Source organism: Pseudopipra pipra, chromosome 19, assembly GCF_036250125.1.
Source record: "Pseudopipra pipra isolate bDixPip1 chromosome 19, bDixPip1.hap1, whole genome shotgun sequence".
NCBI classification, from domain to species: Eukaryota; Metazoa; Chordata; class Aves; order Passeriformes; family Pipridae; genus Pseudopipra; species Pseudopipra pipra.
This window is the reverse complement of record NC_087567.1, coordinates 296,690-311,303: the sequence shown is the minus strand read 5'-3', so window position 1 is coordinate 311,303 and position 14,614 is coordinate 296,690. Positions and strand designations below refer to the sequence as shown.

Sequence of the window (14,614 nt, the reverse complement as noted above, 5' to 3'; positions counted from 1 at the left end):
CACTGTGATGATTTTCACCCCAGACAATGGGGCTGATGGCTCTCATCACAGGGGTGGCTCCAGGCAGAGTGCTGTGTTTGGGGGATTAGGATACCTCAATTCCCATCCTCCCTCTGTGTTCTGTTGCTGTTCCTCTGTGCTCCTTTGTGTTGGGCCCTTCATAGAATCACAGATTCCTTAAGAATGGAAAAGCCCTGTAAGTCCAACCTGTACTGCCAAGTCCAATACTAAACCATCTCCCTAAGCACCACATCTACACATTTTTTGACCACTTCCAGGGACAGTGATTCCAGCATTTCCCTGGGCAACCTGTTGCAATGCCTGACCACCCTTTCAGTGAAGAAAATTTTCCTAATATCACAGCAATCTCTCTAGTTGACCTCTCCTTGGCCTTCCCAGGCCATGCTGTAGAAGATCCACCCAGCGGTGCCAGCTCCTTGCTGCTGCCATATATTGTCACCTGCATCTTCTTTCCTGTCCAGTCTCACTTTGGCCATCACCTGTCCATGCATGGCTCAGATGGATAACAGGAGAGGGGCTGCTCAAAGGGAACTAGACAGATTTGTACATTAAATGACTTGTTGTCTATTAGCACAGAAAGGGAAAACAAATGTGTGTTTTTCTGAGGGTGATTCTTGGGCTCCCTGCGGGTGCATTGTCCTTGTAGATATGCTCATGTGCATGCAGCTATGTGTTCTAGATGGACTTTCTCACTCAGAACAGATACTACTTCCAGCTGGCTGCCCACGTTCTTTGGCACCTGCTGGGAGGGTGGTATTTCATTTCCCCTTTCTTGGTTGCTCTTTCAGCACCAGGTCTCTGCACCCTTGTCAGATAGTGCTGAATGCTGTCACAGGATTGCACACCCCTGAGAGCACACAGAGGAGGGAGCACAGGAAAGGGGTAAACTCACTGGGACCATGCAGAGCTCAGGCAGAGTGAGAGGTAAGAAGGCTGGCAGCTGGGCTGTCCTTTGCAGACTGTTCTCACCCTGCTGCACAGCTGCCACTCCGCAAATCCCTGCTGTCAAAGGCTTTTTATTCTCTTTCTTGCTAACCACTCATCAGGGCCCTACTCCCATGCTCTTTCCCCACACTGAATCTAAAAACTCGCCCATCTTTCTTACCCTTCCTACTTCTTATACCTTCCCTCCTCAGCCAAAACCCACTGGTAGCCATTGCCAAGCACTCCCTGAGCTGCTGCTTTGCCAGGGAGTGAGCATCATCTGGGTAGGATCTGGACCAGACCTGATACCACGAGTCCCACACTAGCCACTACATGGGCCAGGCTCAGCTGCAACTCAGCGCTGTGGCTTCTCCCAGTCTGGCACATGACTCTGTGTACCAGGCATGCGTTGGGAAGGAAGGGAGAGGACTGAGCTGCACTGGAGTTACTCAGATTTTTAATTTCTGGCTTGACAGCCCCTGTTTTGAAGGGGTCTGCCTGGGATTCACAGGTCAGAGAATTTCTCTTCCCACCCATTTTGGTCTCTCACACAGCACCAAGGCAGAAAACATCACCCAGTCTGTCTCCCTGGGTCACGTATGCTTCAGAAACAGTTTGTTTTTCTCTCATTTAGGATACTGGCAGAGAAAAGTATACAAGTCCCAGAAAGCTTATTCTCTGCTAACACGGTGCTATTCATGGATATTACCTTAAAGCAAAGTCCTGGACACATGCCTGCACCACAGCCAGGGACCTGGGCGGGAGAGGAGGGAGGGTTTTGGCAGCTGTGGATCTGGCTGGAGAGCAGGCAGAGCTGGGTGGGAAGCATACACACTGTATTCCAGAACTAAATGGAAGAGAAAGGGGTGCAAGCTATGGGACAGCTGGCCATCAGGTTCTCCTGGTCACAGCCACAGTGGGTTGGTAGAAAAGTGGCAGAGATGGCATCCAAGGAAACAGCAGCTGCATGGAGATGCTGAAGTTTTTTAGGAGGAAGAAGGAGTGAAGAAGACTTGCATGGCACAGAGGAGACTTATTAGGGCAAGGAGATTTTTAAGACTGGGAAATATGAGAGCTGTCCTGCTAGACTGGCATGTGGGTATGTGCTGGGCATAGCTCAGCCCACAGCTTCAGCCTGGCAGTGCTCTGAGATGCCCTGATACTTGGCACAGGCACGGGCACTGTCCTCTGTGGGGACAAGGGCTGGTGTCACAGGAGGCTGGAGCCAAGGCCAGTGCCTGGAGCAGAGGAATGGCACAGCAGGGCTGGAGGGCAATGGCACAGGGAGTGTGGTGCCCGCAGGGCCACCCAGGGTGGGTGACTTGTCCCCATCAGCCCTGTGCCATCCAATTCAGCCCAAGGGGAGCTGTGCTGGTTGCCATGACAACAGAGACTGGTCATATGGCCTGTTCCACTTTCTATATATAAATCTGTTTCACAGTTTATATGACTCCATGGAAACCAAATGTTGAGCAAGAAAGATTGCATAAAAATGAAAAAAATACAGAATGACTCAAAGTATGAGGGAGAGAGAGGCTGCGGGTAGTGTTGAGGGGTTTGTGAGGGGCCCCGGGCCTTCCCCTGAGCCAGGACACAGGCTGGTGGGGGCATGCCCGTGCCCGGCCTTGGAAGGGTCTCTGAGAACTTCTCAGTGCTGAGATCTTTATGCCAGACTTGGGATGGATATGAGTGTTGGTGTTGGCATCCCTGCCACCAAAGGTCTTCGTGCACATCTTTCACTTAGCAAATCCTATTTGCAGCATCAGCTGAGGTCAAAGACAGACCCTACTGCACCATACAGCACATCCCAGTACCTGAAGGGGCTCCCGGGCAGCTGCAGAGGGACTTTGGACAAGGGCCTGGATTAACAAGGGGTAATGGCTTCAAACTGACAGATATTAATTATCAGAAAGAAACTCTTCCCTATGAGGGTGGTGAGGCCTTGGCACAGGTTACCCAAAGAAGCTGTGGCTGCCCCATCCTTGGAAGTGTCCAAGGCCAGGTTGGACGGGGCTTGGAGCAACCTGGGATAGTGGAAGGTGTCCCTGCCCATGGGAGGGGGATGGAATGAGGTTGGTTTAAGGTCCTTTTCAACCCAAACCATTCTGTGATTCTATGATTCTATGTCTGCCTTTTCTGCTCCATACCCGGGGACTGACACACACCTTTTCCAGGTTCAGTGTTCATGCAAATGGCAGTTAGACAGAAACATAAGCTCGGTAATATCAGTGCAGAGCAAGCCTTTCCCCACAGGACAGAGGCTGTTCTGGGCTAGGTTCATGCTGTGGTCGTTTTTACCTTCTGTGTCCTTGTATCGCTCCTTAGAGGGAGTTTCCCCTGCATATTTTGCCCAGCTTTCTGTCCAAGATGATCCTCCAGCACTGGGCAGGACACTGCAGGGCAGCTGCTCAGTTGGGCTATGTGGTCTTTCCTTGTGCTTCTGGGTCTGCAGCAGAAGCAAGTGTGACTGAGCCGGTGCCAGCAGCAGGTGAGTGTGCTGACACTGCACTCCAGTCCTTTCCCACAGCCAGATACTCCTCTTCAGTTGCTCCAAGGCTGCATGCTCTGCTGAAACAGGATCATAAAATCGTAGGAGTATTTAAATTGGAAGGACTTTTGGAGGTCTCTGGTCCAACCCCTTGTTCAGAGTTTGATCAGACTGCTCAGGGCCTGAATATTTGGGTTTGGGATTGTTTTACTTTTCCTTGGGTTGTGTGTTGGAAAGTGACCCTGGGCTGAGCTCTGCTGGAGCACAGTGAAAGCTGACACATCTTCAAGGGAGCTTAGCACAGATGTTTCCTCCCCAGGACCCCTCTTTGAAGGAGAAGGGGGATTTCCTGCAGTTTGAAAATGGGAAGTCATTTTCCTCTGTTGAGCAAGGCAGAACTTGCCTCAGGGGGTCAAGTCAGCCTGCGTTGAACTGATGTGTGGAATCCCCTGTTGCCTCACTTTGCTGCATAAAATCTTGTTTGGCTTTTTTCCACCATTGGGAGGGGATCACACTGCCAGGTGGTCTTCCAAAGGAACAGGATGAGTTGGGCTGCTATAAACTTGTTTAAGAAGACCAAGAAAGAGAAGAAAAAGAAAACAGTCAGAAAGTCAGAAGAGGAGGAGTGGGAGAGGCACCCCACTGCCTCCCTACTGGCCATTCTGCCCTCTTCTGAGCCAGCCCAGCCAGACAGCAGGTGTCAGGGCTCCTACAGGCAGGCCCTGGTGGCTGCTCTTCTTTGCATGGAACATCTGGGATGTCTGATTCAGTTGTCCTTCTCTTCAGATATGCTTCTAGACCATCTGTGTTTAGCAGCCCAGAGATGAAACGCTGTTCCCTGGTCAGGGTTGGGATGCTGTGGGGTGGCTCTTCTGCCCACATGGGTTGTCCTCCTCTTCCTGACATCCTAATCCAGTACCCATGGATGCAAGGGAAGGGGCACAGATAGTGGTCAGATTCATGTGCCCTGCCCTAAGCAGCCCATCCTTCTGCCTCTTGTCAGTGCTGCTGACCTGGACTAGGTGAGTTAATCCCACAGATCTGTTCTTATTCCACATGCTTACCTTTGCCACCTCTCTGTTGCATGGTTTCGTGCTGAAGAGCTCCAGTGCCTTTCTGCTTTGAGATGTCTTTTGCATTTGCTGCTCATTTCTGTTTCCTCTCCGCTGTGCATTTATCAGAAGAATCCTATGCCTGTGTTTCTGAAGACAGCAAATTAAAACCATTGTTTGTCATATAGAATGCAGCCTATTGGGTGGCTGGCTCTTGTCTACCCCTGCATTTACCCCTGATACATGGAATTCTGATTCTAGGAAATCTTGTAGGAGGGAAGTGCTTGTGTTGTTGGATTTGAATGTTTTGAGAGACACTTTGATCCCTTTTCCAGGTGTCAAACACAGATGCAGGAGGATTTCACTGGGTTTGCATGTCCTCTGCTCTCACGTTGTTCAAGTTTCCTGTTTTCTCAACAGTGTATTGCAGACATCCTTTTTGTGTCCAGATCTGCCTGTCCACCACCATGGTGACAGCAGCTGGTGACACTCCCAGAAGTGACAGTGAAGGGAGTGCTCTGAGCATTTCTCAGCTCAAAAGCACTGTGGGAGTTGGAAGGTTTGGAAAGCAGAAGAGATTGCAAGCTCACCCAGCCTGAACTGGGGCAGGGGTTTCAGGGTCCTGGCTTTTTCTCTTATTGGAATAGAGAAGAACTTACAGAAAGAGTCACTTAATCTCGATGGAGGAACTAGAAGTGCACAGCTCCCTGGTAAACTCTTCCACTTGATACTTACCCTCATGATCAGCAGATTCTTTTCAGTCCAACCCTGTCTAGTTTCAACTTCCAGTGCCTGTCTGCTGGTGTCTCTTTGCTGGTTCACAATGCTCTCTGCTGATAGGGAACCTCTTCTCCATACGGATGTCCTCTGTTGGGATTTACTGTTCTCATAAACTATCCTGGCAATAATTCTCCTAAAATAGGAGCAATAAATAGAAGTAATAGCCCAGTCTTGCTGATCTGCCTAAGGAAGAGATGTCTCTATGCACAGGTCCCTCTAAGCACTTTCTTGTTATATATGGTGTACCCTGGTAGGAGTTGGGTTTGGTAGAGCTCTGAAGCCTGTCTGGTGGTGCTGTGCCAGCTGTGGAGCTGTGCTGGATGTGGAACTGTGCCAGATGTGGAGCTGGGCTCTTGAACACCATCTCCCAGTTACCTCCCCTCCCTGTGCAGTCTCATGGCCTCTGTCCTTGGTGTGTCCCAGCAACAGGATTGCCTGTTATCACATGCCAGCTTAGCCAAAACTTTTCCCATATGGGTGTACAAACATGGTTCCAGTTTAACTGTGCTGATATAAGAAGAAGGAACTGCAGATAGTCTGGCTGGGATGATTGTATCTACCGAGGAAAACAGAGCAAGAAAGTCTCTCCTTTTCCTCAGATCTCCTCTTTTGGCAGAGAAGGGACAGTGTGCTGCCTCTATGGCCTCTGTGGCACTCTCACGCCTGAAAGGATGCATGCGTGTGTCATAACTATGAGGTACTTAATCTGTGATGCATTATAGAGCCCAGTCCTACATGCATCTATCCCAAATCCCATCATCCCACATTATCTATCCCCTGGGCTCCTACACAATGAGCGTAGAGCTTATAGTGATATGACAAGGGGGAATGGCTTTAAACTTAGATTTAAATTGGATGTTAGGAAGAAATTCTTTACTGTGGGGGTGGTGAGGCACTGGTACAGGTTGCCCAGAGGAGTTGTGGACAAAGCCAGATTGGACATGGCTTGAAGCAACCTGGGATAGTGGAAGGTGTCCTTGCCCATGGCAGAGAGTTGGAACAGGATGATCTTTAAGGTCCCTTCCAACCCAAACCATTCTATGATTCTATGATTGTCTACAGGCAGAGTGGTGGGAAGACCTGAATGAAGCCAAGTTTTGTTTCTTCTTCAGTTTCTCCCCTATGCCATTTTCAGTTCCTCTTTCCCCCCCAGAGCTGCTATAGGAATCAGAGTTCAACTGTTGTTGAGAGAGGATTGTACTGGGACAAGTTAGGGGCTCTAACACAGAAGTGGTCCCAGCATTCAGTGGATCTTCCTCTGCAGTCTCCATGGGATGATAAAGTCCAATCTAATAGTGAGCTGGTATTTAGGATCACATTCCTTTCTAAATCAAAGAGAAGAGATTCACACATGCATACTCCATGCTGTCTTGATTTCAGCTAAGTTAGTTTTCTTCCTAGTAACTGGGGTTTGGATTTAGTATGAGAATAATGTTGATAACACACTGATCAGTTTTAGTTGGTTCTCAGTAGTGATGACTCCTAAGTCAAGGACTTTCCAGTGTCCCATACTGTGCCAGCAAGGAGCTGCACAAGGAGTCAGGAGGGAGCATGGCTGGGACAGCTGACCCAAAATGGCCAAAGGGATATTCCACACAATAGATATTCCACACTGGGCACATCATACCCAGTGTATAAAATGAGGGGGTTAGCTGGGAGGGGCTGAATGCTGCTGGCAGACAGGGTGGGCACAGGTCACCAAATGGTGAGCAATTGTACCGTGCATCACATGTCTTTCTTAGGTTTTGATTCCTCTCTCTTTTTCTTATCTGTCTGTTCTTTGTTATTATCATCATCATTGTTATTATTATTATTATGTTTTTCATTATCATCTTTCATTTTAATGATTAAATTGTTCTTATTCCAACCTATGAATTTTACCTTTTTTTCTGATTCTCCTCCGTATCCCAGGGATGAGAGGCAGTGAGTGGGTGGCTGCGTGGTGCTGAGTTGCTGGCTGGAGTTAAACCACAGCACACGCACATACAAGCAAACTATTTCCCCATTGCTTTCAAGAGCTTCAGCATTTGGCAGTGCTGGTATTTCCCTTATATTCAGTCCTCTTGACCATCATGGATAGAGATCGCTGTGCTCATGGCACTTCTTGACTGGTGAATCAGAAGCAAAGGTAAAAGTATTAGTAACTAAAAAATATGGTATTATCAATTGCAAAACATAATGCTTTGTGTGCTTTTTGAAGTGACACACATTTTGGCAGGGACTACAGCTAAAACATTGCTCTTTATACTATTTCCATCCAACATTTGTAGCCATGGCACCTGTCTGTGAAAGACCTCTGCTTTTCCTGCAGTCGGTCAGGGAGACATGAAGCAACACTGAAAATGTGACTCAAAGGATGTAGGGGCAATTTAGAGCTTCCCTTAAGCATACTGGTAGTGTCTGTCCTTGCAGGACACTGGTGCTGACCGTGCAAAATGGAGGAATACCATGGGCCCCTAAAGTGAGCTGAGCCTAGCTGTGACCTCCTGGGCACATGGGACTGCTGTAGGATCACATTAAAAAGTAAGGGTAGTGGGAATGGAGGGACTTCAGTTCCAGAAGGGAAAATATGTGTTAAGTACAGAAATGGTGAGTGTGCAGCAAAAATGTGTGAAATCTAGATCTTCTGAAACAGAACCCAGGGTTGGATTATCCCAAATTCTTCTTTATGAGGCTTTCATGCAGAACGGAGATATTCTGGAATAACTTTGTTATTTTCAAGGCCAGAGATCCATGCAGGGAGTATAAGGGACCCAACCTGCTGCCATATCCTTCAAGAGCTGGTATACTGCTACTGCAGAGTTTACTTTTCTTCAGTGTGCTTTAGCAGACAATAACAGAGGACCATTAACCCTGTGATGGAGAGAGTTCAGGAGTTCAGGATTTGTTCCAGCACTCTGCTATCCAAAGGAACATGCTAGGAGAGAGACTAGTTTTGTTGGCTCAAAAAGTAGCTTGGGGCTACCCTGTTCCCTCTGATATTACTTTCTCTGCATATCTTAGCAACCTGGAGAAGAGAAGCTTTGTGGCCTAATTGTGGCCTTCCAGTAACTGAAGGGAACCTGCAAGAAAGATGGAGAGAGACTGTGAATGTAATGCAGTTGCTTCAGACCTGCCCCCCACCATGTCAGAAGGCATTTCCTGGATAGAGACTAGCTTCTGTGGGATAAATATTCAATTTAACATATTTTTCCTTATTATTTTGCATTTCTTCCTTTGAAGACAATGGAAACAAACAGAGAGACAAAAGAGTGCCTCACATGCCTGGTGTGCCGTAGGGAATATAGAAAGGTGAACTGGAGCTCCCTGGGTGTGAGCCAGGAGCAGGCTGTTGTCTCCATAGCTGCAGCCCTATGGGGTTGCAATTGGCAATCTTTGGCCATCCACTTTATCTCCTGGGTGAAGAGACCGGGTTCACGCTTCCTTTGTAATGAAGCCCTCTTTCCCAGTCTCATATCAAGCAGCTGCTTTAAATCCCAAGCTACCAAGGAACCAGTAGAATTACTTGGAAAAGGGAATAATCCAAGTGATGCGATGTAGTGCAGACGATTACCTGCACTTCAGCTTCACCTCTTTCTTTTCCCGCACCCTGAAGCTGCACTGAAACTTGAAGCTGAGTTGATGAAGAGATGTACAGCTGAGATGTGGCACCTGAACCCTTGTAGCAGTGTGTGTGTGTGCCTGGAGAACAGGTGGCAGCCTGGTGCTCATCTCCTGCTGTTCCTAATTATACGGATCACTCTTAGTAATCTGGATCCTAATGATCTTGTATCTGGATGATATGGATCCAGATTACATGTAGATCATTGCTAATTACATGCATTATTAGTATACAATCAGCATCCTGATAAATTTACTTCAGCACTCCTATAGGCTGAATGGTTCTGCAGTCTTGGAACTGTCTGAAGGTGATGGTGCCCCTGTAAAATAAATTGGGAATGCACTTCCATGACCAGTGCTTTGACCCACCGGTATATCCACATGAAGGTAAATGAGGACCAGGTGCCTGCCTCTCTCTCTCAGACACTTGATCATTTTATGCTTTGCATTTTACTGCTTAATGAGAGCCATTTTCTTGGACAAGTCCAGGTGCTTTTGGGACATCAAATACAGAGGGGTTCATTTTTGTCCCAAAGGGTGGTCTGTGTAGTCAGTGCTTCAAGAGAGTGTTGCTTCATGTTCTGGGTGAAGCTAAGACAGATGAGGGGAGAAATGGACTGAAAGTCTTTGAATGTATTGGAATCTCTAGAATGCCAAACCACGTGGTCCCTTTCCAGATGTGTGTCTGGTTAGACTTTACATTATCTTCATATTGACTTAATGGTTGGGTTTTTTCATTTCTCATCAGAAACCCGGAAAGGCAACTCCTCAGCCAGGAGAAGATACCTTGAATGGCCACCTTCCCCCCGGCTGGCAGAGCTACATGTCTCCCCAGGGCCGCAGGTACTATGTGAACACCTTCACAAATGGTAAGTGAGGGTGGGGGTTCAGTAAATGTTTCAGCCTAGCAGGATGAATCTGCTGCAGGAAATCGTCTTTCAAGTTGATTTTGATGACAAAGTAGGCCCAGAGCCAAAGGAATTAATATGACCCTGGCACCATATGAAAGAAAATAATTATAAGATCTAGTTTTATGATCATCTGTCATCTTAATTTTGACCATCAGAAGACATCTGAAGCATTTACAAAAGACAGAGAATGTAAAGTAGAAATACCCCCATCATTAATGTTTTAGAATTTGAAACACTGTTGAGGATATAATTTTTAACACATTCCCTATTTCCTTTCCCTTTAGCTGGAGATATTTCTGTGTCTATAGATACATACATGTGAAGTAGTTTGATAGAACTAAAGCACTAGCACTAAAGCACCACTGAGGAAAACAGAAATAGTGAACTGGTCAGACTCAGCTTGCCCATGAAGACAAGGGAAGAAAAACACATGTAATGGGACAGCACAGACAGAATCTTCAGTTCTGTACTTGTGTGTTTTATTCACTGTCATGTTGGTAGAGAAACAGACTTAACTCACGATCTTATCAACTGCTCAAGACCTGTCAAACTTGTACCACCTCTGGCTTACCTAAGACTCTGTGTCTACCTGCTTTTCTCATCATGAGCTCAGAGCAGCATTGCAAAACAGGGACTTGTGACCAGCAAAACCAGGTTTCTTTAGCAAAAAGAATGCCAGAATGACAAGGAAGAAGAGGACAGTTGTTACAACGGAGTTGCAGCCATCAGAAATGACATTCGCATTACTCTTCCTGACTTACAAGGGCTGTCCCAATGCACCTCATGGTCTGTTCTGGGACTGTGTTTTATTTCAGAAGCCCTTGGTCTGGAACTTGGCCAAGTCATTATTTACCAGATTTCAATGCATGAACATCTTGTAGGACCCTCCCTCCAGAAGGCACATTTCAATTTAACCCTGCCTTTGTTTTCAAGCGCAGTCTGCTCTGGCTGATGGGCAGCATCCTCTGCACAGCTGAGGAGATCAGCAGGAGTTAGGTACCCCATCCCCACTGCAATCCAGAGGTGGGTGAGGAGGTGATTAAACTCAGTCCTAAGACATCATGGGAATGGACCCTTACTCACTGGGTTGAGGCCAGATAAAAGCAGTGAGAGGCAGAGACTTTTTTATGTGACAAGAGCTCTTGCCACAGGGACCCTACCCCAGAAAGGTGGGTGGCCTGGACTAAGTTTCTCCATAAGGTCAGGCAGCTTTGTACTTTCCTCATAAAAGTTACAAGAAATGTAACAAGGGCCAATAGCCACGTTGTGCTTGGGAGCTCCAGGCCAGGAATCAGGAGAGCAATTTTCTCTAGGAAGGGATGATAACCCTGGCACAGGCTGACTAGGGAGGTGGTGGAATCTCCATCTTTGGGAAATCTCAGAAACTGCCTGGACAGAGCTGTGGCTGATCTGTTGTTAGCAGTGAACCTGCTCAGAGTGAACAGATGGGCTGAAGACTTCCAGAGATCACTTCCAACCAGTCTTTCTCTGGAGAATGCCCAAACCTTTGGTTGTGGTCTCAGCTACTACAATGGAATTGTTGTGCAGCAGGAAATATGGTTCTCAGAATAACAGCATGTAAGAGAGGGTAGAAGTGAGATTTCTGTATTCTGATCTTTGCTTTAGGGAGCACCTATTCAAATCCTGTTCAGACGAGAATCTCCTCACTAGAGTAATCCTCAGCCCAACTGACTTTGGAGTTATCGTGTGCTCTTGTTTCCTATTCTGGGCATAGGGAATTTCTGAGCATTTCTGAGCCTCCCATACTTCCATGAGGGCTGTAGCATTTCGTGAGACAATAGGAATCTCCTGCAGCATGTACAGGGGCACTCTGACCCCTTGACTACTTCCAGCTTAGTTAGCGTTCCTGGCAAGCTCAGTTACTCTCAGCCTGTTCAGTTAGAAAATGCTGCTGCCTCAAAGTCTTCTAGCTGTGTAGAGACTGCTTTGTGCTAGTTTATCGGCTTGGCGATATCACTTGAGAGTATTTTTGCTCTAGTTGGGCTGTATGGCATGATCGGATGGATCTCAAATGCCTGTGCTTCCTCAAAGTGGATTATATGCCAAAAAAGTATCACCTGTGGTGTCATCTAGGCTTCAGACAAAGCAGAATGCAACCTTCAGACCTCTCTGCTGAAGTGTGTGATGAAGCCTTATCCAGTCCTGCCATGGGCAGCTGTCTGGACACTGTTTTGATTTAATCTGACTAATTGGCTTTGACTTTTGATCCTGCAAAACTTGTAGTTCAGGACTATCTGTAGGCTCATGTTGGTCAAATCTCATGTTGATGCACTTTCTTCCTTGACTGTGCTGCAGAGTTGGACCTACTGAGACATGCAGTCACCTTAAAGTCAAGTTTGGCATGTGAGGCTAACAGTGGGATTGCACTGTGACACTCAAGATGTATTCTAAGTCAAAGACAATACACTATAAACCTGCAGTCCCCATTTTTCCTGTGGTAGAGCTGCATTGGCATGGGTAATGTTTATTGCCAGTCTCAAAGACTGGACAGCTCTCTGACTGCACCCGCTGACTTGTCTGAACTGCTTATTTGTCCTGTCACTGCTGCAGCTGCTGCTGGGAGTACCAAGATAAACAGTGGCAACGTTTGTCACGAGGATATGGTGCCAGCAGACATCTCTGTCACAGGGTTTCATGGACCTCCATCCTGCTTTGCCTCCATAGCACCATTGTTTCAGCAGCAGGAGCCAGGTCTCTTCTCCTTCAAGGTGCAGATGTACTCCTAGGATGCTTTCTCTTTACCATAGCTATCACCAGATGATGAAAGTATGCTGAAGCATTTTAGAGAGGTATCACTGTCTAGTGACACCCAGAGGTCAGGTGAAGCCAGTTGGCTAGCCTTCAGTGTGATCCATGCAGTTAAAGGTCTGCTGCTCATCATTACCCACCAACAGCAGTTGATGCAAAACTCTCGGTTTGTAAGGTCACAACCACTTCTCAGATCTCCCAGGAACCAGGCAACTCTTTTACTGAGAGGGTTGATCAAAAAGTGTTTCTAGACCTTCTCCTCCTATCTGAGGAAGAAGTATTTGCATCTCCAAGGGAGTGAAGGCATCCTTATTTTAATGAAGACAAATGACCAGACTGTCTCTTAGATAAGGAATGAATACTGTGAGATTCAAAGTGAAAGATTAAATCTGTCTGAAGCCCCTTAAAAGGGTTTGAGAAGTATCCTTCTCCAGCCAAGAAGCTTCCCTGTCGAATATGTGTTCTCATGCAAGGGCTCCCCTTAGCAGATGCCACAAGGCACAAGGTGTGCTCGGAGAAGGAAGCTCTGTGTAACACCTTGCCAGGAGATGATTGCACCTCAGAGCAGTAAGGGAACGAGAAAGAACTTTCTGGTTATTTTCAGTATAAGTTGTTTAACTGTGGTTCTCTTATTTTTTTTTTCACTTCTGGCTTCCACAAGCATCTGTATCTGCTTTGCTGAAAACAGATGTTGCGTATAAAGTATTTTATTAGAATTGTACAGTAACATAGCTGCACTGGAAGGTGAGTTCAGGGCAACTTAGATAACAGCAAGGCACTGTTTCATGAAGGTTAGGGTAGATGTTTCAGTGGAGGGACCTCAGACAGTTCACTGTCTGCTCATCCCTACCAGGGCCTTCTGCTGCGTTGAGTAGCAGGAGCAGTGGCTCAGAGGGGTGAACACTTTGACATATCACAAAACACTGGGACACACTGGGCTGTAAGGGTTTCCAGGGACCCTCTTACACTGCTGTACACTGAAAAATGAGGTTTTCTTCTTCTCCATTTGGAACCTTCTGTCAAAGAGGACTTTGGTTTTCAGTTCCAAAGTGGAAGGAGGTTCTGACTTCAGAGCAGATTAGGCATGTCCCTGTGTATATCTTGGCTCCCATTGTCAGGATCTAGAAAACTTCCTATTCAGCAAGAAGAGATGTGAAACTGTCCTGGAAAGGTCCTGTATCTGTCATCGACCAAAGCTCCTCCCAGGCTCCTCTGAAATGCTCTATGGAGTTTGCATCCATTTCCAGGTGCAGAATCTGAATGTGGATCAGAATCACTGTGCCAAATCAAGGGTGTCTTCTCCAGGTGCTGAAGTACCAAATTGTCCAAAGAGACTGTACAACTTCAGCTTTTGTTACAGTGGCTTGTACTTTAAGTAGCCTCTTTTTTTAATAAATATGACTGTTTATTCTTCTAGCTTACAGCAAGTCTCTCTAGCTGCTGTGGAGACTGGTTTTATGCATTTTTCCCTTCTTATTTTAAATAACTTAGAATATCCTTCCTATCAAAGCTTTTCTGTATTGTTTTCTCTGTGCTTCTCCTCCCTACTGAGGCTAAGCCAGGCCGTGGAGCTGAAGTAGAGGTAGGAGGCGCTCTACTGCTACTCTAACATGCAGAAATTTGAGAGGAGAAACTAATAATTAGAAGCAGCACAGAGCTGTCCAGTGGACTGAGGGGGAGGGAGGGAGGAAGGCAGGAAGGAAGGAAGGAATTCCTCTCCATGACAGAGCATCCTCAGCGCAGCAGTATCCTCAGCGCTCAGCTGGAGCCTCCCCAGAAGTTCCTTCATGCTCTGCCTTGCGCATGTGCTGTGTGCACCCTGGGGATCCTGTCCAGCTGCTTCCATCCATGGATGCAGCTGCTGAGCCCCCACTAACAGCGTCCTACTGCCCCGCTGTTTCTGATCCCACTTTTTCTAGAGTCCAGAGGCATGGCCTCAGTCTGGACCTGCCACTAAATGCAGTTAGTGCAGTAAATGCTGGAGTGTTCCACTCTGGCTTTTCCTTTAGGGCTACTGTTAGACAGCAAACATAGCACTGCATTTTAGGTTGAACAGCACTCTGCAAGGT

At 47.0% G+C, this 14,614-nt stretch overlaps 1 protein-coding gene across 2 annotated transcripts in view; it reads left to right on the top strand.

Moving 5' to 3' along the window:
* The window catches only part of GAS7 (growth arrest specific 7), a 118,198-nt gene that overhangs the window by 26,585 nt on the left and 76,999 nt on the right, over positions 1-14,614 (top strand). For both annotated transcript variants that reach the window (XM_064675554.1, XM_064675553.1), the window contains exon 2: positions 9,614-9,734. In XM_064675554.1, the coding sequence (XP_064531624.1) occupies positions 9,614-9,734 (121 nt within the window). The remainder of the gene's footprint in view (positions 1-9,613; positions 9,735-14,614) is intronic.